Source organism: Hippocampus guttulatus, chromosome 11, assembly GCF_054856545.1.
Source record: "Hippocampus guttulatus isolate MCC_2025c chromosome 11, RoL_Hgut_1.0, whole genome shotgun sequence".
NCBI lineage: Eukaryota > Metazoa > Chordata > Actinopteri > Syngnathiformes > Syngnathidae > Hippocampus > Hippocampus guttulatus.
The window spans coordinates 15,674,960-15,701,563 of record NC_141271.1 but is presented as its reverse complement, the minus strand read 5'-3'; the positions used below and the strand labels follow the sequence as shown (position 1 = coordinate 15,701,563).

General features: G+C 41.6%; 3 protein-coding genes across 7 annotated transcripts; all 3 read left to right on the top strand.

Moving 5' to 3' along the window:
• Positions 1 to 4,092: 4,092 nt before the first annotated feature.
• scel (sciellin) lies at positions 4,093 to 12,192 on the top strand. 3 transcript variants are annotated; one of them, XM_086124079.1, is made up of 19 exons: positions 4,093 to 4,259; positions 6,645 to 6,729; positions 6,856 to 6,918; positions 7,521 to 7,580; positions 7,822 to 7,854; positions 7,949 to 7,984; positions 8,132 to 8,170; positions 8,260 to 8,328; positions 8,415 to 8,471; positions 9,476 to 9,538; positions 9,639 to 9,692; positions 9,772 to 9,843; positions 9,926 to 10,000; positions 10,815 to 10,883; positions 10,954 to 11,079; positions 11,166 to 11,237; positions 11,326 to 11,434; positions 11,668 to 11,770; positions 11,850 to 12,192. In XM_086124079.1, the coding sequence occupies exons 2-19, from the start codon at positions 6,662 to 6,664 to the stop codon at positions 11,864 to 11,866; spliced, it is 1,185 nt and encodes a 394-aa protein (XP_085980205.1). In that variant the 5' UTR covers positions 4,093 to 4,259; positions 6,645 to 6,661; the 3' UTR covers positions 11,867 to 12,192. The 3 variants fall into 3 exon arrangements, with proteins under 3 accessions (XP_085980205.1, XP_085980206.1, XP_085980207.1); XM_086124080.1 differs by lacking the exon at positions 7,521 to 7,580; XM_086124081.1 differs by lacking the exons at positions 9,476 to 9,538; positions 9,639 to 9,692.
• Positions 12,193 to 12,623: 431 nt separating this feature from the next.
• On the top strand, positions 12,624 to 21,248 carry slain1a (SLAIN family member 1a). Of its 3 annotated transcripts, XM_086124032.1 has the most exons (9): positions 12,624 to 13,242; positions 15,831 to 15,976; positions 16,558 to 16,674; positions 17,052 to 17,153; positions 17,787 to 17,936; positions 18,013 to 18,351; positions 18,895 to 19,104; positions 19,424 to 19,757; positions 20,270 to 21,248. In XM_086124032.1, the coding sequence occupies exons 1-9, from the start codon at positions 12,800 to 12,802 to the stop codon at positions 20,343 to 20,345; spliced, it is 1,917 nt and encodes a 638-aa protein (XP_085980158.1). In that variant the 5' UTR covers positions 12,624 to 12,799; the 3' UTR covers positions 20,346 to 21,248. The 3 variants fall into 3 exon arrangements, with proteins under 3 accessions (XP_085980158.1, XP_085980159.1, XP_085980160.1); XM_086124033.1 differs by lacking the exon at positions 20,270 to 21,248 and having other exon boundaries at positions 12,779 to 13,242; positions 18,895 to 19,123; positions 19,424 to 19,751; XM_086124034.1 differs by lacking the exon at positions 18,895 to 19,104 and having other exon boundaries at positions 12,782 to 13,242.
• Positions 21,249 to 22,410: 1,162 nt separating this feature from the next.
• Positions 22,411 to 25,953, top strand: kbtbd7 (kelch repeat and BTB (POZ) domain containing 7). Its single transcript, XM_086124432.1, has one exon. The coding sequence runs from the start codon at positions 22,701 to 22,703 to the stop codon at positions 24,573 to 24,575; it is 1,875 nt and encodes a 624-aa protein (XP_085980558.1). The 5' UTR covers positions 22,411 to 22,700; the 3' UTR covers positions 24,576 to 25,953.
• The last annotated feature ends 651 nt before the right edge of the window (positions 25,954 to 26,604 follow it).

Sequence of the window (26,604 nt, the reverse complement as noted above, 5' to 3'; positions counted from 1 at the left end):
CTGTCTGCTGTGTCTACTCTGGAAAGCATAAGAAACCCCCCAAAAACGACTAGACATTTTGGTATTTATGACAATTTTTTTTTGTCACATACAGTATGTTTTCAGTTGTTAATGGAATAAAAACAAAAATGTCATTCTCAAATAGAAATTCAATTCCAATGAAGTTTGGAGGTTGGCGTTAAACATTCATAAAAACAGAATACAATGATTTTCAAATTATATTCAACCTATATTTAATTGAATACACGACAAAGACAAGATATTGAATGTTCAAACAGATACATTTGTTTTTAAAGAATAATCATTCGTTTAGAATAATATTGTGTCAAAACGTTCAAAAATAACTGGGACAGCGTCATGTTGACCACTTTTCTTTTTAAAACATTCAATAAACTTTTGGGAGGTAAGGACACTCATTTTCGAACCTTTGTCGGTGGAATTCTTTCCCATTTTTGCTTGATGTACAACTTCATCTGTTCAACAGTCCACAGTCTCTGGTTTCATATTTCACGCTTCATAATGCGCAGAACATTTTCAATGGGAGACAGGTCTGGACTGCAGGCAAGCAAGTCTAGTGCCCACACTCATTGACTACGAACCCATGCTGTTATAACACATGCAGAATGTGGTTTGACATTGTCTCGCAGAAATATGCATGCGCGTCCATGAAAAAGACATTGCTTGGATGCCAGCATATGTTTCTCCAAAACCCGTATGTACCTTTCAGCATGAATGGTGCCTTCGCAGATGCCTAAGTTACCCATGCCATTGGCACTAACACAGCTGTACATCATCACAGATGCTGTCTTTTGAACTTTGCGTCCATAATAGTCCGGATGGTTCTTTTCCGCTTTGGCCCAGAAGGCATAAGGTCCACAATTTCCCAAAACAATTTGAAATGTGAAATTGCATCAGTCCATCTTTGCCATTGGCTTTTCTGGGTGTTGATAAATGCGTAGTTGAGTTTTAAGTTGTACTTACAAACTGTGTTTGCTGACATTGTTTTTCTGAAGTGATCCTGAGCCTGTGTGTTGATATCCTTTCCACATTGATATCGATTTTTGATGCAGTGCCCCCTAAGGGATCGAAGGTCAAGGGCATTCAACGTTGAGGACAAGCAATATAGAAAATGGATGGATAGAACTGCCGTGCACATTTCAAAAGAAATTAGAAAGTGTAAAATAAAAACGGAAAAAAATGACATAAAATAAAACTACTCACCGCTTAACAGATGTGTAACAGAAAATGAACTGAAAGGGTTTTTCAGGGCAATGCTGTCACCTTGTGGAGTTTCATTAGCAGGTCTGGTATTAGTATGTGTTGTATTTAAGAAAATGTATCATGATTAGGAACATTTATTGTGTTGTTCGTATTGTTCTGCATAACCACACCCTGCCCTTTGTCACAGCAATGTTTTCTCTGACATCACCAAAAAAATCAAAGAAATATAACACCACTCTTAAGGTGTTCAGCCATGATTAAATGAATTCTTTCTGACGAGATTTACTGACTTTACACATGGTGATGGTTTGAGCTGCAAGATTCGTTCAACCCTTGAGGCATAGCTTTCTAGAAAAAGTCTTTTGAACACCAAATTCTAACGCTTTTGCAGCAACAACTTAATTGCTTGTTTTTTTCTGTTTTGTTTTGGTTTTGTGTTTGTTTTTATTACAGTATACAGTGTTGCACAGCCATTTATGTTATGCGGCACTAGCACCGCCTAGTGTACATCATTTGTGCATTCCGGGTGGCCAGAGAATGCTCTGTTTTGATAAGCTGAATGCAGAAGACAGTTCTGAATCAATTTATTAGACCACGTCATAAAAACGAGAAGAACAACCGGCATCATGAAGTGTATTCATGCGGATTCTGCCAATTTCAGTGAGCTCTTCTCACTTTGGTAATTTGAACAAGAATCAGAAAGTTCAAATTTGAGTTCAACGTTTTATACCTATATTTTAGCCATCAGAAATAAATCAACCAGAATTTATGTTCAGGGAACAAGGAGGCTTAAATAACTAGAATTATGACAACTATGCTTGACTATTTTTTGTTAATTCTTTGTAAAACTGTATCTTAGTAATTTAATAGATACGTTGATAATATTTGTTTCCGCATTAGAAATATCATATCATTCAAAGAGCTTCTACATAAAGCCGGCCCAACCCAATGTGGCAATGTAGGTGAGATTTTTTATTCACACCTGGTTCCATTTGCCATTTACACGTGCTAACAAAAGAAACTGAATAGTGTTGTTGGGTTTTTTAACATTACCTATCATTTATATGGTAACATGTTTTGCTCTTTGCTAAGATAGGACATTTCCTCATCAGAATCTCAAATATTTTGACCGATTATTGTTTTCTCAGTTGTCAAAAAGTACAGTCCTGCTATGATCACAATGAGAAAAGCAACCTTGGCCATGAGTTGGATATTTTTTTTTGTTGCCAAACATATACATGCTTCATTATTTCCTCTCTGATAACTATTTCAATGGCTTGACCTAGCATAACAAAACACAATAGCAAGCTCATTGCTGGCTAGTCTGCATTCCTGTCATTGCAACCGAGGCTTGCCTATCAGCATCGTGTTGTCACACCCTTCTTTGCTATGAGCCGTTCATACTTTTAATCATTCAAGTAGTGTCTGTCCAAAGCAGAAAAAGACACTTTAGATCACAAACTTGTGCAGTAACATGTTGATGGTGTTCCCTTGGTAAAATGTAATTTTAAAACAGAAGGAAACTTTTCCCAGTTTTTGGGAGGCACAACAGATTCATCAGTTTGTTTGTTTTTTCCAAGTTTCAGCTAAAGTTTAGACTGCAGTTTGCTCCAGTGCCCGGTAATCCTGTGATTATGTAATTGTGACTGACGGGGATACTGTAATTGTTTTGCCATAAATATGTATCCCACTATTATCCAGCTTCTCTAATATATACTGTATATTTTTATTTTTATTTCATTTGATTCACAAATCCAATCTTGTACTGCAAGAATTCATCGAAATAATTATCGCAATAGACAACCTGTTATCATTGAACCTTTATTTATTAATTGCTTAAGCAATTTTTAAAATGACAGTTTTCAGCACTATTAATCTCATTCAGTATAAAAAGGACTGAATCAATGCGAGCTGGAGCTTGACTGCTCATCATTCTTTCACTGTACATGTATATTCTTCTCTTAAAGGGGAAGTCAAGTCCAAAATGTTCTTTACAATAATATGTTCTGTGTGGTCCCACTAGTCCAAACACTGAATATTGTGTGTGTGGAATATGAATTAAGCAGCAAAATCCACCCGTTTTTATCCATTTCAGGAGGCGGCCATTTTGCCACTTGACGTCCACTGAAAATGATATTACAGTTGCTAAGGGCTCTGGTAACGACCAATCACGGCTCAGCTTGCTAGCGTCAAATGACCGACTCAGAAAACAGGTGAGCTGGCAAGCGATGTTCAACAGTGGATTGGAGGTTCCACTGTAAATATTGTTTGTGAAGACTCTATAGACGTCCATTTAGGATTGAAATCCAACATAAATAATCAATTTTTTTGGCATGGCTTTAGATCGGTTTTTTCTAACGTTTACTGAGCCATGGAATATGTTCTACAATAGAAAACATTCTGCCATCGTGTAGAATTTCCCACTCCTGATGATCTCTCCCGATACATTAATTTGCTGCGTCACAGTTGTTGGGAATCACTAATTTAAATAGCACGTGTACCTAATATTCTGGCCTGTATTGTACCTATTGACGTTGCTTGGACTTCACTGGACTTGACTTGTGAGCAGCAACTGTTGTAAAAGTGCAAAGTCCTCCTGTGATTTATTAAAGGAACAGTCATGCAATGCGTAGTAAAACTAACTAGAGAACAAGCTGATATGAAAAGATCTATCTACATTTTACACATTTTTAGTGACGTCTTGACATACACTCCCACACCCACTGGGTGCCTGTCTGATGCCTAAGTTGACTTGCAGGTCCTTCCTTGCGCTCCACCTTAATTCCAGCGGCGTCTCAGCGGGCTCGGCGGCTGATAAACTTGCTCAATTCCGACTACCAGTCGACAGCAGACTCACTCTTCTCCTTTACTGAGGCCCCGCCTGCCCCAGGGTGACCTTGCACTCCCCTCCCCTTGGGTTAAAAACCGCTTTGACGAGGGTGTAATTGCACACAGCAGTGTAGTATACAGGTGTTAAGGCAGGATTTTGAGCTGCAATTCGGTTGCGCCCTGCTTGGAACTCACAACTTTCCACAGAGGTACGCACTTTCCTTTATTTTGATTAACTATGACCTCCAAAAGTATCAAATATTGAGTTACTGTTTTATGTCAACCCTCAGTTTATGTGTGAAACAAAACCAAGCTGCGTCGAGCTATTTTGACTTCTTTGCGTGATTTTAACGCAGTAATTTAGAACAAATATTGAGTAATGAAATCCGTGCCAGATTTATTTGCTCGTATTGTTCATTAGCACACACATTGCATAGAAGGATGGAGTTATTAAGGTGGCTGTCAATTCACAGGAGTCAATGAGAGGCTTCAAACCAGGGAAGGAAGGTTTTTCGTCAACCGAGTGTTGACTAAATTAATGAAGAAATAAAAAAGATCTCTATCCTCCTTTAGGGAACATTTTAACATTTCTAACTGTCACATATGTGTAAAAAAATAACAATGTATAATATAACTAAAATAAAGTAAAACTAGACAGAAAAAAATGGTGTGCTGAATTTACTCTATTTTATTTTGTACGGTTTTCATCAGTTTTTTTAAGTAGATGTATAATCTACTTTAAAATTATATCTGAATCCAGATGATTTTATTTTATGCAACCACTTCACCAAATAAAACTTAGTTCAACAAAAACTTGTTTTCAGTGTACTCACCCATTGAAGACGTCACGAATAAGTAATTATTAGATTACTTTTTAATTACAGTCTTACCTTACCTTTGAAGTTTTATGCGTTATTGCGTCAAATGTTTTTGGGATTGGGGGGTTTAGGGGGGACTGCTTAAACTCCACGGACCATAGGTTGCACACCCCTGATACAAGCATGCAAATAAATGACCATGTAAAATTCTCACCTTAAAAAAATGCAGAAAGCGGTCAGGAAAATGTCAGGAATGACTCATCACCCATATGTTCTACTATGTATTACTCTGTGTTTAGCGAGGGTGTGTTGCATGGAACGTGGGGGTGTGTTCGTGTGGGCTGAGATCCAGACAAACCAGTTTTAAAGAGGCAGCTCCTCTATTCAACACACAGCATCTCAAGTGTTACCAGGCGAGGCATAGTACAGATCAGTACAGTTGGAGAGCCTTTGAGCAGCTCAGCCCACAGTGACATCTTATGGCTATAAACGGTAGTGTGTGTATCGCTTTTTAAAGTGTCTTTCTCTTTACAGCACGGACAGTTGAAAATATGAACAATACCAACCTGAGTTATCAAATGTGTGAGCATCCATATGCATGTTCATTATTATTATTATTATTAAGTCAAGTCAAGTCAACAGTATTTATAGAGCACTTTCAAACAGCCATCGCTGCATACAAAGTGCTGTACATGGAGCAATTTAACATGCACAATAAACAGTAAGACAAATCGGTAATTAAGGCGGTAGAAAGCACCAAACACTAAAACCAAGAACAAATCTAAGTCATGCTGAGTCGAATGCCAAAGAATACAAGTGAGTTTTGAGGAGGGTTTTGAAGATGGGCAGCGAGGAGGCTTGCCGAATGTTCAGTGGGAGGTCATTCCAGAGAGAGGGACCAACAACAGAAAAGGCTCGATCCCCTCTGAGCCTCAGTTTAGTTCTTGGTACTTTTAATAAAGTCTGGTCCACAGACCTGAGGCGCCGGGCAGGTGTGTAGGGGCGGATGAGCTCAGAGAGGTAAGGTGGCGCGAGATTATTCAGAGATTTGAAAACAAATAAGAGGATCTTGAAAATAACTCTAAAATGAATGGTTAGCCAGTGAAGGGATGCCAGAGTAGGAGTTATGTGCTCCCTCTTACGAGTACCAGTCAAGAGGCGAGCAGCGGCATTCTGGACCAGCTGAAGGCGCTTAATGGAGGACTGGCTGACTCCAAAGTAAAGGGCATTGCAGTAATCGAGCCGGGATGTGACAAAGGCATGAATTACTGTCTCAAAGTGTTCATGTGAGAGGAGAGGTTTTATTATTAGTAGTAGTAGTAGTAGTAGTAGTAATAGCAGGAGTAGTCCAAGTAGTAGTAGTAGTAGTAGTAGTAGTAGTAGTATGTGACTATTGTCAGAATGTAAAGACGTGAATGTATTTGATTGAATTATTCTATTATGCACAAAATAATGTCTTATCATAAATATAGTTATGTGATTCATTTTATTATGAGTGCATCTTTTCAAATTTATTATATTAAGGTGTATATATATATATATATATATATGTATGTGTGTGTAATTTTTTTCTTTTCTTTCATCATTGTTACTGCACTTTTTGCATACTGAGACCTTTGTCTATATTTTGACTTGCATGTCAATGAGGTAACAAAAACATGAAGACGCAGTGCAATTCTACTTCATCATATTATTATATCATAAATATAATACTTCTTCACTTGAAACCATTTTGAGGAGGCCATTTTAAACGTGAGCATTATTATCTTTTCAAAGCCAAGAGTGTCCGCACCATGTCTTCCTCTCTGCTAAAAGACGACAGTTGGATCAGAAAAGACGAGGATGAGTACGAAGCTGTTGAGTGAGTGCAATTATGACATAACTCAAACATGGAGAGAGAGAAAAAGGAACGCACATCCGAAAGGAAGCAGACTATTTTGGGTGCGATTCCATTATGCTTTTCATTTGTTGTCTTCTTCTTCGACAGCCGAGATCCAAACTTTGGCTCATCTGTCCTCACCCACTACAGATCCACCGATAGTTTAAACAGGTAGAATTTTTTTCTCTCTCTTTTTACCGGGCTTGACTTTTTGGGGTGACTTTTAAAATGAACATTTCAACACTCCTAACTGTTGCACAAGTGTGAAAAAAATAAGTTGACCACTGTATTTAAATAAGTTACATTTTTAAAAGTCACCCTTTTAAATGCCGGAGTGGGCCACAATTTTTCATCAGTGCTGCCGGGAAGACACATAGGACCACACACTTCCGAACCAGATGGATGACAAAAATGCTATTATTTGAAACGCACAACAAAATAACCATGTACCGTGATTTTTTTTTCCAGTGCAAAAGGCTCTCTTATATAAAAATTACAAATCAAGGACAGCATAAAACTATTGAACAGCAAATCAACTTTTTATCACGAAAATCAGCTCGCTCAAAATTGTAATATTATCAAGTATGTTTGTCATGCATATCATTCCAAATCCACACAAACAAAACAAAACAAAAACGCTTACTCAGGTTGGAGTACAGGCCAGTATGAGACCCTCTTTTTTTCCCCCCCATTGTGTTGGAAATTATGAGCTCATTTTATTCAATTTTTTTACAAAGTTATTGTTTTATTATTTTTTTGCATGTTGCTTACAGCCCTGTGGCAGAAAATAAACAAATTGCCAGGTCAACGTCTGTACAGGCTCTCAGCAAGAGGTAAAAGTCTGGTGCTGCAGCTTCTCATTTATTTTCTTTCTTTTTCTTTCTTGTTTTTTGCATTTTCAGGCGTTTGCGGGGATTTCGTTTCATTTCATCAACATGCCAAAAACTGGCATTGGTTCAACCCTGAGACTATTAAAAACTAAATAACACTGAATCAAATCATCCCAACTAACAAGGTGAAATTGTAGCACACAGTTGTGATATGAACCACTAATTGTCATTTCTGCTGTCGTAGATTCGGCGGGAGTCAGGATGAGCTGCCAACCAGGTTTGTGTCCAATTGTTTTTTTTTTTAATTTAAATGCTCACGAAAAGCACCACAAGGCCTTTTAATTATTGCCTTTCTGCCTTTTCACATGCAGCTCCTACACCAAATCCCGAGTCTCCTACACTCAGAGGTAGATTTTCCTTTTAAAAAAAAACACAAAATCAAGCAATTTGTCTTGAAAAGAAGCGACGCAGTTGTCTAATATTCAAATATTCTGCATATATTCGGATCTCCAGCCCCTTAAAGCAAATGACAGATATTAATGTCTCTCCTCCAGCTCCCCCTCCTACAGGAGAACCGATGAACCCAATTCAAGGTGCACCAGCAACAGTCATTCGTGCATCCACATCATCCAAACATACCACTAGAAAATATCCTTTTAAAACTTTGTGTCCTGTCCTTCAGCACCACCACCACCACAGTGAGCAAGGATGGCAAAATCACCGAAACCACAATCACCAGCCAGAGTCTTAGGTAGAGAGTGACCCATCATATCATTGGATTGTTATGAGTTAGATGACAACAATGTTTTTTTTTCCTATTGTTTGTTTTATTTGCAGAAAAAGTCCCTCCAAGACTTCAACATTCAGTGAGCGGGTGCAGTCCTTCAGCAAAGGGTAAAAGACATTTTAAAAAGTCATATATGTTCTCAGGGCATCAAAAACTTTTTTTAACCCTTTCAGGGACTGCGGTTACTACAGTGGACAGTTTACCATGTTCTCAGGTTACAGGGTGCATGAAAGGGTTAAATAATTGTTTTTGGTTGACATCCGATTTAAAATATTTCGGAAACTGCTTTTCCTATGAGGAAAAAATGGAAATAGAAATGACCTGTTCCACAGTGAAACCATTTACAGTACATTCAAAGCCGTACTGGGGAACAAAAATATAGCCCCACGGAGAAGGTCATACACGGCTGTGTTTTTTCGGTTAACATTTTCAATAGTCTTGTAATAGTTGTTGTCTTATTTCAGCCTTTTCCCCCCTAAAATTGGTCAGATTCTTTTTCTATTCATGTTTTATTTTTTTATCTTCAGTAACTCTTGACACAAGTTCATCACACAAACATGACACATGATCCAAAATTTTGAATGATAAAGTTCGAGATGGTAGTCTACCACATTTGTCATCAAACATAGGAAAAGTGACTAAATTAAATATGAGTTTGAACCTTAATGTAATTTTTTTAAAGCAACCAATGTAATAATTTGAGCTTGTTGGTATGGCAACTCCACATGATTGTGGACGACACGTAAACCAAATTTGGACAAAAATATTCATTTCATAAAGTCAAAATATCATGAGATTAAAAATAAATATTCATAATCATTCATATGTATTTCATAATTATTACCGTTAGTCGGGCAAAATAAAACCATTAAATGTATAGTTCAATACGGTTATATTAACCGTTTCAAGGACTACGGTTACTACGGTGAACGGATTATTATCTGATCAGGTTACATGTTATCATTATCGGTGTATGGAAGGGTTAAACTAGTGATATAAAAAAATAGTAATGCATATAAGTAAATAAATATGCATGTGTATATAACTCTCCGCAAATTACAAGGGTTTTGTTATGTTTTTTTTTTTGTTGTTTTTTTTTGTATGTCGTCAGTGCTGAGGACAAACTGTATGATACGCTCATCCCCAATGCGATCAAAGATGAAACTGGAGACAGGTCAGACATTTATTCTCCAGTTACATTGAAGAAATGAGTTCAATGGTTAATTGGTGAAGTAGTGGCAAATGACGTAAAAACGTCATTATTTTCCCTACAGCAGAACAAGGCTCTCCAGCAGCGAGACTAGGACTTTGACAAGAAGCATTAACGGGTTAAGTCTTGTGTTTACTCGGCGAAATGAAAACGAAACCGGATTGTACATGTACGTGAACGTTGTCATCCCTCGGCAGGCCTGAAGATGAGCTCTACGACACCCTGCTGGCAAAGGGCATCTCCTCCGCTCAGTCATCTTCATCTTACAGGTGAGGCGACATCCGCGGTTAACCGATAAGCCCGCCATCCCATAATCAACACCTCGGCAATATTCTTGTGTTTTTGTGTCAGCACCTCGAGCATGTCGAAGAGAGAGATAGTGACGATGGAGAGTAGCGTTGCACCGCTAACTACATCCTATACCAGGTAAACATATAGTTCAAGCTTTGTTTTAGTTTTAGTTTTTTTTGTGTTGTTCCATTAATGAATTTCTCTGATAATTTTTTAAGCCTTTTGCCATTATTATGATGGGTTACATCTAAGATTTCTGAAAGGGCTGGGTTTATAAAAAAAATCAACTAATCCTCTTGACTCGATATTCCAGCTATGGATTCTTCAAACCATAAATGGATCCTTTCAGTCTTTTTTCCATAAATTGATGGTGGAAGCAGTGAAATTTGAGGGTTGAAAAAAATAATACGAAGACAGCCATGAACTGGAACTGTGAGACAGTCAGGCACGTCGATGTCACGAGTTTGCAGTGTGCTTTCACCATTTTCACAGCCCAGCCTGCTTCATGTTTGGAATTGATATAAATTATTTATTGTTTGGATCAGGTCATGTGGTTGTTTTAAGGTGCTCTATCTATAAATACAGTTGCGTTGAGATGTTCAATAAAACAACATTTATTAATTTATTGTGTTGTATTGGATTCAATTCTGATTGTAAATATTCCTATATCTACTAATGTACCACGTTAGAGCAAGACCTTTTTACTATTTGCAGCATTGCTTCTTCTGAGAAGCTCTTCCAAGTAAAGTTGGCACTACGTGAAATCCTTCACTGAATCGAAAATCACAAATTCACTTAGATTTTCAATACCCGGGCCCACTTTTTAAAATTTTATGTATGACTGGTATTCTCCGTGTGAGAGCTGATCTTCTGGACATCTCATAGAAACTCCTTTGACTTACTTTACACCAATAAATGGCTCACCCATACTTTCCTCTCTGCCATGCAGCCGCTCTTACACTGATGAAATTCCCAGCGCCCGCGTCACCTCGTACAGTGTCAGCAACAACCTGCCCAGGTACATACACGCACGCAAGCACATATACGTTATATTTGTTTGCTAATATGCCGCGTTTCTGTGCCCACAGTGACGACTACAACAGCAAAAGCGGCAGCTACTACTACAGCTCCTCCACCTCAACCTCGTCCAAGCCCACCTACGAGTACACCAGTATCAGCGGCCCCACTGAATATAGTTCCACCACATACAGGAGGTACATGCATGCGGGATGAACACGAATGCTCACTTACAGATCTAAAAAGAAGAACAATTATAATAATACTGTTAGTCTTATCGCAGCACCAGCTTGTCTGACCAGATGCTCTCGAATCCCATGCCGTCCGTCAAGACCGTCTACACCAGTCCTGACAGGTTAGGAAAGCGCTTCAGATTGAGATTTCAATGCTTTTCATCCATTTAAATTGACTTCAGTTGAACTTGCATATGGTCATAAACATAGGACAACCCTGGAAAGGGAACTTTGCACTTACTGCCATAAGCCCTTCAATGGTGATGCCAAGATGATCCTGGATGAAATGAAGATCAGCTGCCATACTTTCTGCTTCAAGGTGATTTTTTTTTTAATTTTTTAATTTTTTGAATGGCATATGTTGCCACTTTGTAACCATCCTATTTTAACACAGGCTACTTAAAGCAAGAGGCAAGGGCTGAAAGAATTGTATTTTAGGAAATAAAACAAACGTAATGATTGAGTCTGATTCCATACAGCAACTAAAATTTCACACTGATGGGTTACAATTACACACAGATAACCTGATGCATGTCATTTCATTGTACGCAGTGTGAGGTGTGCAATGGCACTCTGGGCCACCTGAAAGCGGGCGACAGCATGTGGGTGTACAACCACATGGTGCATTGCCAGAACTGCTTCGACGTGACCAGAGGTAAGAAACACATCTTAAAGCTTTTAATACAAGGGAAAGGCAAATAAGCAACAAACAAAATCAATATTCCATCCCGCAGAGAAATGGCGCCACTGACTTCGCCGCTCAACTTCCACGCTGAATAAAAAAAGCAAGTGATTAAATTTTTTTTTTAATGTGGGGGGGGGGGGGGTCATGTGGGTTCTGTTGCATAAATATTTATATTAATTCTGGTGTTTTGGATGATCATGAAGAATGGACGGACATGTGTAGCACATAATACGGCAGACAATTGCAATAGATATGTTCAATATATTATCTCTAATATTCTCTGAAGGCTTTTAAGGGACTCTTGGTTTGCAATCTGATAACAATACTGTGATGTGGATGGCCGGGTTTGTTATTCCTGTGTGCAATAAAAGCAATCACTGTATTGATATCAAGCTAGTGTCTCGTTGTCATTCGTACAGTAAATGCGACGTAACGACAAACAAATACACAACGAACATATTGTAATGCCCCCACAAGGATTGATAGAGACTTTCAATAACTGTATTGAACAAAAAGTCACCATTGAAAGGCACCCGCACTCAAAGTCACAGATGCTACAGTGTCGAACATGAGGATGGCAACCCCAAGTGGACAAAAATAAGTTGATAACATTGCTTGGTGCCTGTGGACCCCACGCTGGTGACCCCTTGTCTAACATCATGAAACGATAAGATTTTCTTCGAAAATGCACCAACCCGCCAAAAAAAGGATAAAAAAAGAAGAAAGAAACACTTCCTGGCCATGTGGCGTCCAGGAAGCTGCTGACCAATCAGGAGACAGCTTGTAAGTCATGCCAGCATCAGCATCCTCCGCGCATGTGTGTGTGAGTGCGAGTGTGTGTGAGTGCGAGTGAATGCGTGTGCATGAGAGTGCGTGTCGCGTGTTCAAATCGCGGAGGTGGGCCGCCTCCGTCCGAATTAAACCAAGGACTCTTAAGGGTTCCGGTATCGAAAACTTGACGCGAGCGCGGCCGTCTCTCCATGTGCTCGGCGGCGGCAAATGGACGCCGAGGTGCTACTGGGGCCCCCCGTGATGGCGGACGTGAACGGCAACAATAAGCTGGCCAACGCCGAGCTGGAGGTGCTCAAACTGCAGGAGCTGGTCCGCAAGCTGGAGAAGCAAAACGAGCAGCTGCGGAGCAGGGCCAACGCGGTCAACAATTGTCCCGTCGCCTCCCGCCATCACCATCCCCTCCACAACCACCTCCATCTCCAGACGGGCTCCCCGCCCGCTTGCCTGGCCCCAGCCAGGGAGCCTTTCCCGGCTAAGTGTGAGAGCGTGTGCCCCCGAGAGCCCTTCGCCTATTTTCAGCCCAGTTCGTCGACTCCCGGTTCGGCCGAAGAGGAGGAAAACGAGGCGGAGGATGGAGCCACGACGGTTCTGGATGAGGTTGACGTACTGGACCTTAACACCGTCCTCACGGTCTCAGAACCGGATAGCTGGTAATACGCTTTTTAATTACTATGAGTTACGATGTCTCTTTGTGTTTTCATGCTTTTGGTATGAAGAATGAAGAAACAACGTTTTTCCCCAAGTGGTTGAAATGAAAGATTCCCAAATGCAAACAATAGGGCTTAAATTAGGCCACTTTAGAAATCAATTATTCATCCATCTGAGAGACATTTCGAACTTCAAACCACCACTACGTTACATCGCCCTACTATGCGTTATTTTTCTTATAATACCGATGTGCTCCTTAGATTACATACCCTGTCAGAATTTGTAAAATGTGCAAAACACATTCATTTTATTTACAAATGAAACGTGTATGCATTTCCGATTATCAAAGCATAGCACTATAGACAACAATGACATGGTGGCACCCGTTCAGTCATATTTAAAAAAAAAAAAAATCATCATAATTTTACACATTTTGCCAGGGTATGTAAATTCTTCAGCCCAACTCTTGTATATTATGTTGTGACGTTATTTGTGGTTTGAATTGTTGAAAATATATACAACCTAAAATACAGTTGTAGAGGATCCCACTATAATAAATACACTGTACAGTGAGTACAGTGAATGTACGAGTATGTAGTTGCATAAATGAATGCTTTTAACCAAAGCGGTATGATAAAACACCAACCCCCCACCTCTAATAAATGCCTTACCGCAAATAGATGCCTGGTTGGGAGGGAAGGCCTCCAGACTAGTAAATGCTCCAGCACTAATATGCTCTTCAATAATAAATCATAAACACAGATAGCACCGATTTCAGAAAATACGGTACGTTAATGTAAAATTACAGTTAAAGTCATTCTCCTTAATAAATGCCTTACCCCTCATAGACACTTGGTAGCATTGACAAAAAAAGGACCTGGGGTTTATACATGAGGAAATGTGATGTGTCTAAAATTTGTTGACGGATGCTACTATTTACACATGGATTCAAGAGTTAACTAGCTCATTTGAACTCTGCTGCGAGCCAAAACAGCAGCCCCTATGACGCACATATACATGCAGTCCTACCGATGAATTCAAGTGTGAATAATAAACACATTCACTGCCCAAAATGAGTGATGATATTACGTAATGTGGAGAGGGTGTTGAGTGCACTTTTTTTCCCTCCTAAGACTTAAGAGATCCTTCCCAGTATGCACTTGCAGACATGAGAGCGATGATATGGATTTTAGAAGCAGGCCGTTTTTTCTTTCTTTCTTTTTTTTTTTTTTTGCATACGCCATGACAACGCCGACTGTTACTCATGTGTGATGTGATGTTGTGGAAAGTGGAGCATGGTGAAAATGGATGCGGCTATGACAAGAGGCAACATTGAGCTGCTTGCCTCGCCGCCGTCCTCCATTTAGAAGACAAGCGATGGCCTCGTGGAGGCGTCTGACTGTGACCTAGATGCTATTATGACGGGTTGGCGTCACTTGAGATGCACTCTTATTGAACTCTGCATATTGGTGAAGAGTCAGATCAGGGTATTAATAATTTGTAAGGAAAACAATTAAACAACAGCCACACTTGTGGGCTGCTCAATAAGCATAGATTTGTGAAAACGATATGAATTTGACCAAATTAGGCCAGCGATTATATAAGTCAAATGTAGACACCATATAGTTTGCTTCGCAGCTACAAAAATGTACTTAAATGAAGGCCTGGATCCAATAAACCGGAAAAGATGCCAGGACGCCTTCCAGTTAAGTAAATAAATGCCACCTACCATTATATCAAGACAGACATTTTTTTTAAATTATGTTTTCCATAAATAAATGCATCCCCAATTAACACACAGTACTCTCTGCTGTTGAATATAAAAAACACAGACTAAGTTAAAAAAATTTTCATTGTATTTATTTTTTATTAAATAAGCCTTTATTTGAAGCAGTGGCGCCAATAAACACTTTGCAGTTAGTAAAAAAATAAAATGAAAATGCCTCAGACCACTATATTAGCAAATATGGTTTTATTTTGAAATGCAGTTTAACAAATAAATTCTCCATCCCTCCGGCACCGGCATGAGGAAATATGTTCAAATAAAATGTTTTGTGTACATATAAGCAAAGGCCTCGGCTCGGTTCCACTTGATTGAAGATTCCACTGTAACATTATACTGGATGAGGAAATTCCGTATTTTGTATTTAAAAAAAAAAAAAAAAAAGGTTAGGCCATATTAAGGCCTCCTCCCAAGAAATACTGTACCTCACCCTTAATCAACACTCATTTCTCAATAAAGACTTTCAGACACTTTATTCGCATTTTAGCTTTACTAAGGCTCTATTTCATTTGCATGGATAAAACATCAATAAACTTACCTTGTAAAAATAATATGAGGTCTTATTTTGTCGATCCATTTTAGGCCTGGCGCATCATGCCAATGAATCGTACGATGACATGAATGAGGCAAAAGGGGAGGATGAACCCTTAAAGGCTCCCCGCTTTTATATGCTATTAAAAGGTGGCCCTGTAGAACCCGCTGACATTTCAAGCAACAGTAAAGACATTGTCAGTGTCAGCAATAAAACCGCTGCTTGTGTGTGTGTGTGTGTGTGTGTGTGTGTGTGTGTGTGTGTGTATGTCTCAGGCTTTATGTGAGTACCAAAGCCAAGCAGCACGGCGGGGACAGCAGCCGTGGCCTCAGCCCTCTCCAGTGGTGCAGGCAGGTCCTGGACCACCCGGGACCAGAAGTGGAACTGGCGAGGATGACGCTGTGCCACAGATTGGACCAAGGTAACCTGCGCGAGCACCGCCCGACCCCTCGGATTAACGGCCACATGTGGACAGCTGTGGCCGTGAACATGTGATGCTAAGCTGCGACACATGTTGCTCCGCATCCTACACGTGTGTCAACGAACATCTCGTAGCGCTGAACATGAAACGTCATTAAGATGATCTGCTCTTCAGTTGTCAGTCACGGACAAATCAGATACTCTCTTCCAAGCTCTTGACATTGTCCTGTAAGGCACGGCAAAATCTCTGGATTTGGATTAAAAATTCCAAATGACCACTAATGCTTTATAAAGCTAATGAAATGGCAGCAGAGTGTGTCAATTTGAGTAGGTCTCATTGTGTTTTGGGGAATGAGATTTAACCCATATACGTAAGCAATCCCCGCTTATCCTAAAATCCCTTCAGAAAAAAAATAATAATAATAATCTGTTGTCGTAATGATGTAATGCCCATCTCGACGCATGAACAACATCAATAGTGGTATGTCGGAAGAAGATTAATATTTTGGGTTGACTGCTGACAGTATAATGAATCTGCCTTGCGCCTGCTGACGACCCCTTTCGCTGTGTTTGTGTGTCTAGCCAAGCGTTGGCGAGGAGTCTCCTCCGTTCGTCCTCACAGCTGCATATACGGGCTGTCCACACTCAGCTGCCCCGTCCTGCCTTACTCCAAACCTGCTGCAATAACCGACACCACAGGTCTGCCCAAAACACCAAATCGGTGCATACACGTAAGCCACCGCAGCTTGAGGAAGGTGCAGCAATTTGAGAAAAAAAAAATATAGAGCCTTTGGGGTAATGTACAAACACGATGCAAACACACACGTGCTTTGAAGACATGTTGTTGATTTCTATCGACAGCAACCGATTTGAGAGTGAATCAAGAGCGCATCTGCTGTTCGTACGGGAGTAATGCACTCCATTTTTTTCCCCCAGTGAGCACATTAGATAGTCAAGAAAAGCGATTCAAAGCATATTCATGTTCTATTGCGCAAAGGTGGCGTGCCAGCGCACTTTGGATTTGCCCGTTATCCTCGGTTGGGATTAATATTCTCTGTTATCCTTTCCACTTCAAGCTCTGACGCAGTCGCCGTCATCGTCTGTCCCCGCCCTCCCACTCAGGCCCAGCGTCAGCCTGGACAGGGCCCCCACCTTTCTGTCGAACCCCACCTTGCACAGTAAGGCATTCAATTATATTCACTTTCTTCACTTTACTGATTACTTGACTTCAAAAAGTTCAATTACAAGTTACTTTAGTAGTAAAATTCAACAGATGTTGACAAACCCGCTTAACATAAAATTGACAACGGGACTGAAAGGCTTTTTTTTTTTTGTTTGGTTTTTTTTTTGCACAATTTAAAACAGTTCTCAGCTGTCCTCATAACATGTCTGTGACATGGTTTTCAAGTATTTCAGTGCACTTTACACATCATATACTGATCCGGCCATAAACGAGTAACAACTGTGTTCAATGCTCCATATTCTGTTTGGCCAGTGATGAGTGTGATTGTTATTACCATGATGTGAAATATATGCCATTTATCTGAAGATAACAGAGGCAGAGGACATAACTCTTTTTTGGTTTTGTCAATTCCCATTTAATGGTAGGCAGGGCCAGGCACTCCACAGACCCAATTATTTGCGTACAATCCATTATGAAGTCAATTTTCCATTATATGTCCCCTTCAAATCAATGCTTGTAAAGTTAATCATACATAGGGTGGATTATTTGCATGATTTCTGTTAGCATGACAAATAGTAGGCCAACATTGTGTTTCAAAAGTCAAAAAACTAACTCCGGCACCTTTAAGATTTTGGCCAGCGGCATGCGGCCATCAGCCCTCAGTCTTCCCTGGACAGCGAGGCGGGTATTTCGGAGATGGAGGACGACTCCATCTCCATGGGGTACAAACTGCAGGACATGACGGACGTGGAAGTCATGGCCCGCCTTCAGGAGGAGAGTGAGTCAACTGTTCACACTGAATATCAATCACCCAATGTTTGATTTTTATTCAAATACCAAATTCTTCCTGGTAGGTCTGCGTCAGGATTACGCGTCTACCTCAGCGACGGTCAGTCGTCGCTGCTCCAGCTTCTCTTTGAACTCGCTGCGGCGCAGCGACGTGGATCTGGAGGAGGATGACGAGGAGGACGAGGATGAGGGTTACGACCAGCTCCCTCCTCCCCAGCCTCGACTCTTCCGCACAGGCTCGGTACAACGAGGCGCCCTGCCCCACTCGCACACATTCTCCAGCTTCAGAGACTGTCGGCGCAGCTCCACCATCACTCCATCTTTCTCACTTGGGGGCCTGGCGCCCTATATGGGGGCTGCCAGCCTGAGCGGGGAAACGCATGCGGCATACAGGAACAGCGCAGGTAGTCTCTGCTTTTTTTACCTTCAAAATAGATTATTCTAAAAATGATAATGATTTCCAATCTTTTATCTTATTTTATTTTATTTATTCAAATCCAGTCTAGAGATTAGTTTTGCCGAGCTTTGCTTAGAGTACCTTAGCTTGACAGTTTAGCATAATTTACTTACCATATAATATTTTATCCCTAGTTTAGCTCACCTTTTTTTTGAGTTTCCTATCATCAAATTTTCTATGAGTATATTAGGATATTATATTTTATCTTATTTAGCTTAGTTGAATTTTGTCTCAGCATTCCTAGTTTAAGGTTTGTTTTGTTCAGGTTTATTTTTCACAGTCTATTTTAGCAAATTGTATTTTAGCCTAGATGATTTTATTACAGCTAACTTGTGGCTGTCCTCTCATATGTTGTTTTTTTGTTCTTAGCCTAGCTTAGCTTTGTTTTGGTGATAATTTCTTATTTTAACTGAGCATATAGCAGAGTTCAGGGTATCATAGCATACTTAAGTTTATGTTATTTTGCTTTTGTTTTGCCACGCTTGTAAAGACATTAGGCTGAGGAGAAGCATGCCCAACCTGATGCGAACCCCCAGCATGCCGAGTGTTCCCAGTATCCCGAGTGTTCCCAGTATGCAATGCCTGGCTTCCCCCGTCAACCCCCCGTCCCATGGCCCCTCCTCCCTGCCAACCATGTCCTCCCTGCGCAGCAGCCTCAGCTTTGACTCGTCAAGCAGCCTCGCACGCCTCCAGTCCTCCAGTAAGACCCAGCACCTCCCGTATGTGCATCGCTGGTATCACATAACGTCCAAAAAACAATAATGTCCATGGTTAAGTGTTCTTATCCTCTTGTATCTTATATTAGCGATTTTTTTTCTTCCGATATGTTATTTCCGCAGACTAGCTCATTTTAGCTGATTCAAAGATATCTTATTTTAACATCTCTCATTTTAATTGAACGTATTTAGCCTAGTTTGGGATATTTTGACTTACCGGTAATTTTACTTATCTTAACTCCATGTTGTTTCATATTTTATTTTATTTTATCAGTTAAGGATATTTTATCTTTGTGGCTACAGTTCCATTACCGGGCCAGCTGAGTCAACGCGTCCAGAGCGTTGGCAACTTCCCCGCCACTTCTCGTCAACCGCTCAAAGCCACCGCCTATGTCAGCCCCACTGTCCTGCAGGGCCCCTCCACCTTGTCCTCCTCCACCAGCCTGCACTCCATCCCTGGCAGCACGCCACTGCCTCAGCCCCTTAAGCCCACCATCAGCTCGGTACCGCAGCCCACAAAGACCCCTGCTGCAGCCGCCCAGTCTGCTGTCCCCCGCAGCTCACTCCCTCGCCCCGCCTCCTTTGTCGCCCTTGGTGGAGCTCCACGCTCCAGCAAAATTACACAACCCACGCGCAGGTGAGATTCACAAACCAGCCTACTCAAACGCCCGTTATTTGTAAATAAATTTGGTTGCTAGCGTGCTCTCTGGGCAGCCTCCAGGTCTCACCACGGAAAGGGCCAATTTTCCACCAGGGGGACCAGTGCCATGTAGTCATGGCCACCAGGGAGTGCACCAAAGCTGTCCACATATCTGCCGATGACAGCTGAAATTAATAGATGCCCACATTTTGGCAACTACCAATCAGTGGAAAGCTGTTTTCATTTATTTACATATCAAATATAATTGAGGAATTCCATGTTCTTTTTTACGACTTGATTATATCATTAGGTTTCTTTCCTGATTGTTATATTTCATAACTGAATAATCCTACTCATATATACCGATGTTGTTGTGTTTATATCTGATTGAATTTCCACATCAATACAAAAGCAGATTGAGTTCATGTTCTTGCAGCTTTTAATGGTTAAAATGAATGAATGAGTGGAGACAAGTCATTGAATATTCTTTTCGTTACTCTCCCTTGCAGTTTGCTGACACCCCCAAAGAGCCTAACCTCCCTAAGTACCCTGAGGGATGCCAGCTGGAAAGATGGCTGCTACTAACATTCCACAGGTATCGTCATAAAAATGATAATAATACTACCCGGTACTCGTAAAAAACAGGGTCAAGCTGCATTACTCACTGTAACAGCATTTGTTGAGCTGCCCCCTAAGAAAGAATGACTGTTTTTTTTCCTCTCTGAGGAATAACGTTAATAGATCCAGCAGGCTGGATTGTCAAAATAAAACAGGGGTGGGAAACCTGAGGCCCTTGGGCCAGATATGGCCCACCGGAGCAGTTGAGCTGGACCAAAAACCTCAGAGGAAGTGATGAAAAAAACAAACTCCCCAAATCTCCTAATATGTAGTCAAAAACATTTGTTTGCTGGTCCTCTCATATTTTCTTATTTTCTAAGGACTTTATACAACTGAGGTTCCCCACCCCTGTTATCGACTCTTGCAATATCCCGCTAACCAGTTGTTAAATGTGAACTCTTTACTACTGTAAGTGTGTGTGTGTTGATTGTTTGTCTGCAAGATGAAAAGAAAAAAGTCACGCTTTTGTACATGCGTTTTTCAAATCTCTCACAAACTTTTGTCACTGTGGTGTAAAAATGATGAAAAATGTTTGGCTACATCCTGTGCCTGTTTGGAAGTGGTGTCACATTCATCATATTCATATCACTTCTATTTACTGGCCTCATCTTGCAGCACTTTTCTCGAAAATATGTGAATAACACTTTAAAAGTTTGTATTTGTTTTGGGTTGCTTAAATTATGAAAGTTTTTGATGTGAATTTTCTGTGTTTTTTTTTTTATTGTGTTTCCTTTTTTAAAAGATACTTTCCTTAATGTAACTGGCCGCTGCATTGATATTGCACATCATCTCTCATGTTCTACCATGTGTATGATGAGAAGCTTAAGGAGACGGTGAATTTTTAAAGTGAAATAAAAGGTTTTGAAAATATTGTGTCTTCCATTTAACCAAAACAACAACAACAGTAAATTATTGAAATAATTTGCGGTTTAGCATCGTTTCTTTGCATTTGATTTCTTATTTTAATAGTATGTTTTATTTTTTATAAAAGATTGCGTTGTGATAAATTTACATTTTGATCGTCAGAATTTTATTAAATTCATCCTTCCACTTTCCATACCGCTAATGGGACACTCGAAATTGTCCCACGGTGTGATTGTTCGTCGATGGATGCCCTTGGCAACCGGTTCAGTGTACCCGACCTACTGCCCGAAGAAAATTGGGATTATCTCCAGCATGCCCGCGACCCTTGCGTGGATAAACAGATTAGAAAATGGATGGATAATAATAACAATAACACTCTTTTTTTTTTCGCTCAAAAATCTCCACCGCTTTTACCCATGATACTGAGCACAGCTATATAAAGTCACAGGGAAAAAGCCCAATAAGAAAACAACGATTGTAAAATGGGCTGGAGCGGTCGGACCGGCTGGACCTGTCTGAAAGGCTGCGCTGTTTCCACTCGGCAAATAGACTGCACACTGAAAAAAATGGTATTCAGTTTGAAATTAAACGTTAACCTTGTATTGTGTTCGGGTCCGAATTGACCCGTTTTCAGGTTAGCAACAGATGGAAACAGCTTTTGAACACAATACAAGGGTAAAATAAACGACTACAAATACCGGTAATATGGATTTCAGTTGTTTTTTTACATGTCTTTCGTGTATTGTATGAAAATGTATAGGGGGGAATTTTAGATTAAAATGTGTAAATCTTCTGGATTTAACACTAGTCATTTTATCCTGGACTTTCAAATAATGCTCTTATTCCATGTGAAATTGACCCAGTTCTGACAGCCAATCACAGGCGTCCTTTTGCTCAGACGGACCCAGTTGTATGAGTTTACGGTGGGAGAGAACGGAAATGCTGCGCACTGACTTCAGAACTAAACGATCCTTCATCTAAATTGACGCAGAATGTCAAATAAAAGTTATTAAATGCGACTAATTCAAACATACTCAGTTAATATTATATTTTACATATTAAATACAATTTGGGAAATCGTTTTAACATATACATACTTACAAGGTTTTTTTATTTTGACACTCAATGTTTTTTTTTTATCACTGTCCCTGCCTTCCGCGGTCTGGCTGTTTCTCTTCTTCATTATACACACCGAGTAGAGGGAAGAAAATCAACCCATCTACGGTGGATTTTAAGTGGACATTATGGTCATTTGGAGACTAAAACCAACTTCGAGACTCAAAAGCGTCCACCCGAACCGTTAAGTGGTTGGTAATTTTTTTGTTGTTGTTGTTCAAGCATATGTTTGAGGTTTTCTCGTGAGCGGATGTGTCCTTGTCGGCTAGCCGTGGAGGTGGAGCGCGAGGCGGTGTCTTATCAGAAAGCTTCCGCGACGTGAGATAAAAACTAGATCCAAAAATGGCTTCGGTGTTAGGCTGCTTCAGTGGACCCGAAGTGTTGGAGGACGTAAGTCACGCTCAAGGTTTGATGGGGGAGTTGAAGGCGTTGTACGACAGCCGCCTCCTCTCGGACATTACTATCGAGGTGGACCCCAACGGAGAACCCTTGGAGCCCAGCGGAGGTGGTATGAGGGAGGGGCCCTCGGGTGACGACATCGTCCAGCTGTTCCACTGCAGCCGCAACGTCCTCGCCGCCGCCAGCCCTTACTTCAAGAGCATGTTCACCGGCGGCTTGACCGAGAGCGTTCAGGAGAGGGTGGCCATCCGTGGAGTGGATGTAGAGTCCATGTCGGTCATCGTGGACTACTGCTACACGGGTAAGGTGACCATCACCGAGAGCAACGTGCAGAGGCTGTATGCCGCCGCCAATATGCTCCAACTGGAGTACATCAGGAAGGCCTGCTCTGGCTTCATGACCCGCAGGCTCGACCTCGCCAACTGTGTCGGGGTTCTGAAGTTCGCCGACACCTACGACAACCTCGAGCTGAAGGAGAGTGCTCGAGCCTTCATCGCCAGGAACTTCGGCCAGCTGTGCATCGCGGGGGAGCTTTGCGAATTGGACCTACACCAGTTGGAGGACCTGCTCTCCCTGGACACATTGGATGTAGCCTGCGAGCGCGAAGTGTGCTCAGCCGCCCTGCGCTGGATCGAGGCCAACACGCCGCTCAAGAAGGAGGACACGCTGCGGGCGCTGAGGTGCGTGCGCTGGAACTTGTTCACCGAGAGGGACAAGCGCTACCTGGAGGGGTTGGCGGCGAGGCCCTTCATCGAGAAGTACCTTGAGTCGTTCTTCAACAGGCCCTGCGCCATGGCCGCATCTCTGGACGTTCCCAAGCATAGGATAGGCGTGAGTGCCAAAGAAATGATCTTGTTCTTCGGTCTTCCCAACGACAACATCATGTGCTGCGATCCATACTCTGAGGATCTCTACTTTGTGACACCTCCTCTCGTTGATCTGAGCACCCAGGATTACAAACGCTCCACCATGGAGTCCCTCATTGCTTGTTCTAGCCCAGAAAACAACCTTTATCTCGCCTCTCACCTCTCCAAACACTTCTGGCAGTACAATCCGGTGCTCAACAGCTGGCAGGAGCTAGCGGAGAGGCCGCTTGGGAGGATTCACTCTGGGATGGGCTACCTCAATGGTCACGTGTACCTTTTGGGGGGACGGAACCCTGTGACAGACGCCCGGCTGAAAGAGGTGGAATGTTACAGTGTCCAGAGGAACCAGTGGACCTTCGTTGCTCCTCTGCCGCATTCTTTCAGTAAGATGCAGGTGGTGGCATTGAACGATCACTTATACGTAGTGAACAAGCGGCGCATGTTGTGCTATGACCCGCGCCGCAACCGCTGGCGACACTGCGGCTCGCTGCGCCGCGACAAGCTGCACAAGGCATGCGTTTACCAGGACCAGATCATCTGCGTGTGCGACATCCCTGTGGTGAAAGCCTACAGCCCGGCACGGGGCGAGTGGCGGCGGCTGGCCGACATCCCCATCGACAGCCGCGCCCTCAACTACCAGGTGATCCAGCACGGCGGCAAGCTGCTGCTCCTCACGCAGACGTTGTTGCAGCACAACAAGAACCGCGTTCTCATGCACGAGTACGAGCCGACGCGGGAGAGCTGGAAGAGCGTCATGGCAGTCTACGTGTCCACGCTGGGGCCTGTGTGCGTTTCTACACGCGTCTACCCGGCGTGCCTGGGCTCAGCGCACAGCTTCTCAACTGAGGAAGATGACGACAGTGGATCCAGCGCCGACTGGGACCTCGACGGCTTGACGGACGCAGATTCCGATTCGGCCAGCTCCAGCTCATTCTCGGACGAGAACTGGTAGTTGGATTTTCACCGGGTTGCTGCGGCTAAACTGATCCATTTTCTATACCACGACAGTGGGAAGCTCGAGTTTATTCTTGAGGTCTTGCTTTCCCAAACTTTTGCTTTCTTCCCAGAACCGCAACTGACTAAAATACTTTACATATTGAAACAAAATGTACTTATACTGTACAGAAACTTATGTTTAAGAACCCTGATGATGTGTATTCAGATTGAATGACTATGACTATGAATCTAAAGTCACTCATCCATTTTCCATAGTGTTTGTCCTCATTAGGATGGGGGTTGAGCTGGAATCTCGCTTGATCAATAAAAGAGCCCTTGACCCAATAAAAAGTGACTCCACCCACGTTTTAGGTTACAATGCAAAAGCCTGTCTTGACTGTTTTGTTTTGTTTTTTAATTCCCTGGCTCACTGTCCTGTGTCCGATACCAAGAGACGATGTACTAAAGCAGCGGTCAGGTCAGGCTGCCGCTACTTGCTCAATTTCCACTCTGTCGAATTACAAAAACGGCCCAGCAAAGCTCTACAAAGCTAGTGCGGCTTTACAATGTTTATTCAGGGACCGAAGCGTGTCAAGCTCAAAGCAAATAGACGAGCGATGCGGGTGACACCAAATGCGAAGCGTATTTTCTTGCACTTCGGCTTTGTGTAAAGTGGCCATTTCGTGTCTGGGCGTAGAAGTGATTTGTCGTCTTTGTGTTGAACTGCAGCCATCGTGCGCTGCACTCACAGAGCCAAAACATCTCCGAGAGGTATTTATTTAACAATACTGTACTGTATGTTTATCATTGTGCTTGTTAGAATTGCATTGCATCATACTGAGAGGTGTTTCTAATATATTGGTTACATTACCAACATATAATACGCATATTGTTAGATTAATACCTCCCTTGTGTCAGTCAAAATTGAGCAGTGTTAGCTTTTTAAACACAAATTTTGCTCATTTTGGGTGCAGACTTTGCATCCAACGACATGGTGAGTGCATTATGCTGACTCAGGTTTTTTGGTATGTGTATGTGGGTTTATATCAACGTATTCAATTTTTTAAATTCGACCAATCTGTTTTGATTTTACCCCCCACACTTATTTTCCAATGTTAACCGATTAATACTTATGAATCCCGTCTAATCTGGTCGTTAACGCAAACTACAGTACTACGATGTACAGAATAGTTGCTATTCCACTCCCAAGTATTATATCCATAACAGATTAGTTACTTGGAAGTGTGTGTGTGTGTGTTATATGTGTTTTCTTTGGTGAATAAAGGCAATTTTAATATATATTTTTGGTGTGTGTGTGCATGTGCAAAACAAATCAACTGGATTACGATGGCAGTTTTATTGTACCTGTCAATAAACCATCTGATTGAATAGCAGTGGTTTGGTTTTGGTGTTGTTTTATGTGGAAGAGTAACACTGTAAATAATCCCAAATAAATTCTAAAATAAGACCAAAAATATCCCAGCATTTCATTACCCTTATACCAAACATATTTTTTTTTTTTGGTCAAAGTCAGATTTTTGCAGGAAATGACTCCATTAATCCAATGCAGATGTTTCAAAAATGCCTATCTCAAAGAAGGAAGATGAATCCGTTATGTTATCAGCGTCCATCCATCCATACTCTATCACTTATCCGAGGTCGGGTTGCAAGGGCAGCAGATTTGGCAGCAAAGGCCAGGCTTTCCTTTCCCCACCACTTCTTCCAGATCCTCCCAGGTGATCCCAAGCTGTTTCCAGGCCAGCCGGGAAATACAGTCTCTTCAGCAAGTCCTGGGTCATCTCCGGGGCCCCAACACCTCACCAGTCTGACATCGTAGGTGTAACCGGTGGTGTCCGACTGCTTTGTGTTTAATATTGATGACGCACGGCAGGATTTCTTGTGTTGGTTGCGCTTAAACGTCTCACTTCACAAAGCCTGATGATAACAGCAGAAAACAATGTCCTCCCGTCAATTATATTGACCCTCTCCATGTATATCAAGAGAAAAGGGGAAAGTCAAAGGCGTGAGTTCAACTTAAAAGAGGC

What these genes read in the sequence shown, in the direction of transcription:
- slain1a (XM_086124032.1), top strand. Translation starts at nt 12,800, where the DNA reads ATGGACGCCGAGGTGCTACTGGGGCCCCCCGTGATGGCGGACGTGAAC. An exon ending in GGCCCGCCTTCAGGAGGAGA is followed by an intron (nt 17,937 to 18,012) that starts GTGAGTCAACTG and finishes TCTTCCTGGTAG; the next exon opens with GTCTGCGTCAGGATTACGCG. An exon ending in GGCATACAGGAACAGCGCAG is followed by an intron (nt 18,352 to 18,894) that starts GTAGTCTCTGCT and finishes ACGCTTGTAAAG; the next exon opens with ACATTAGGCTGAGGAGAAGC.
- kbtbd7 (XM_086124432.1), top strand. Translation starts at nt 22,701, where the DNA reads ATGGCTTCGGTGTTAGGCTGCTTCAGTGGACCCGAAGTGTTGGAGGAC.
- scel (XM_086124079.1), top strand. Translation starts at nt 6,662, where the DNA reads ATGTCTTCCTCTCTGCTAAAAGACGACAGTTGGATCAGAAAAGACGAG. An exon ending in GTGCAGTCCTTCAGCAAAGG is followed by an intron (nt 8,472 to 9,475) that starts GTAAAAGACATT and finishes GTATGTCGTCAG; the next exon opens with TGCTGAGGACAAACTGTATG. An exon ending in AAAGATGAAACTGGAGACAG is followed by an intron (nt 9,539 to 9,638) that starts GTCAGACATTTA and finishes TTTTCCCTACAG; the next exon opens with CAGAACAAGGCTCTCCAGCA.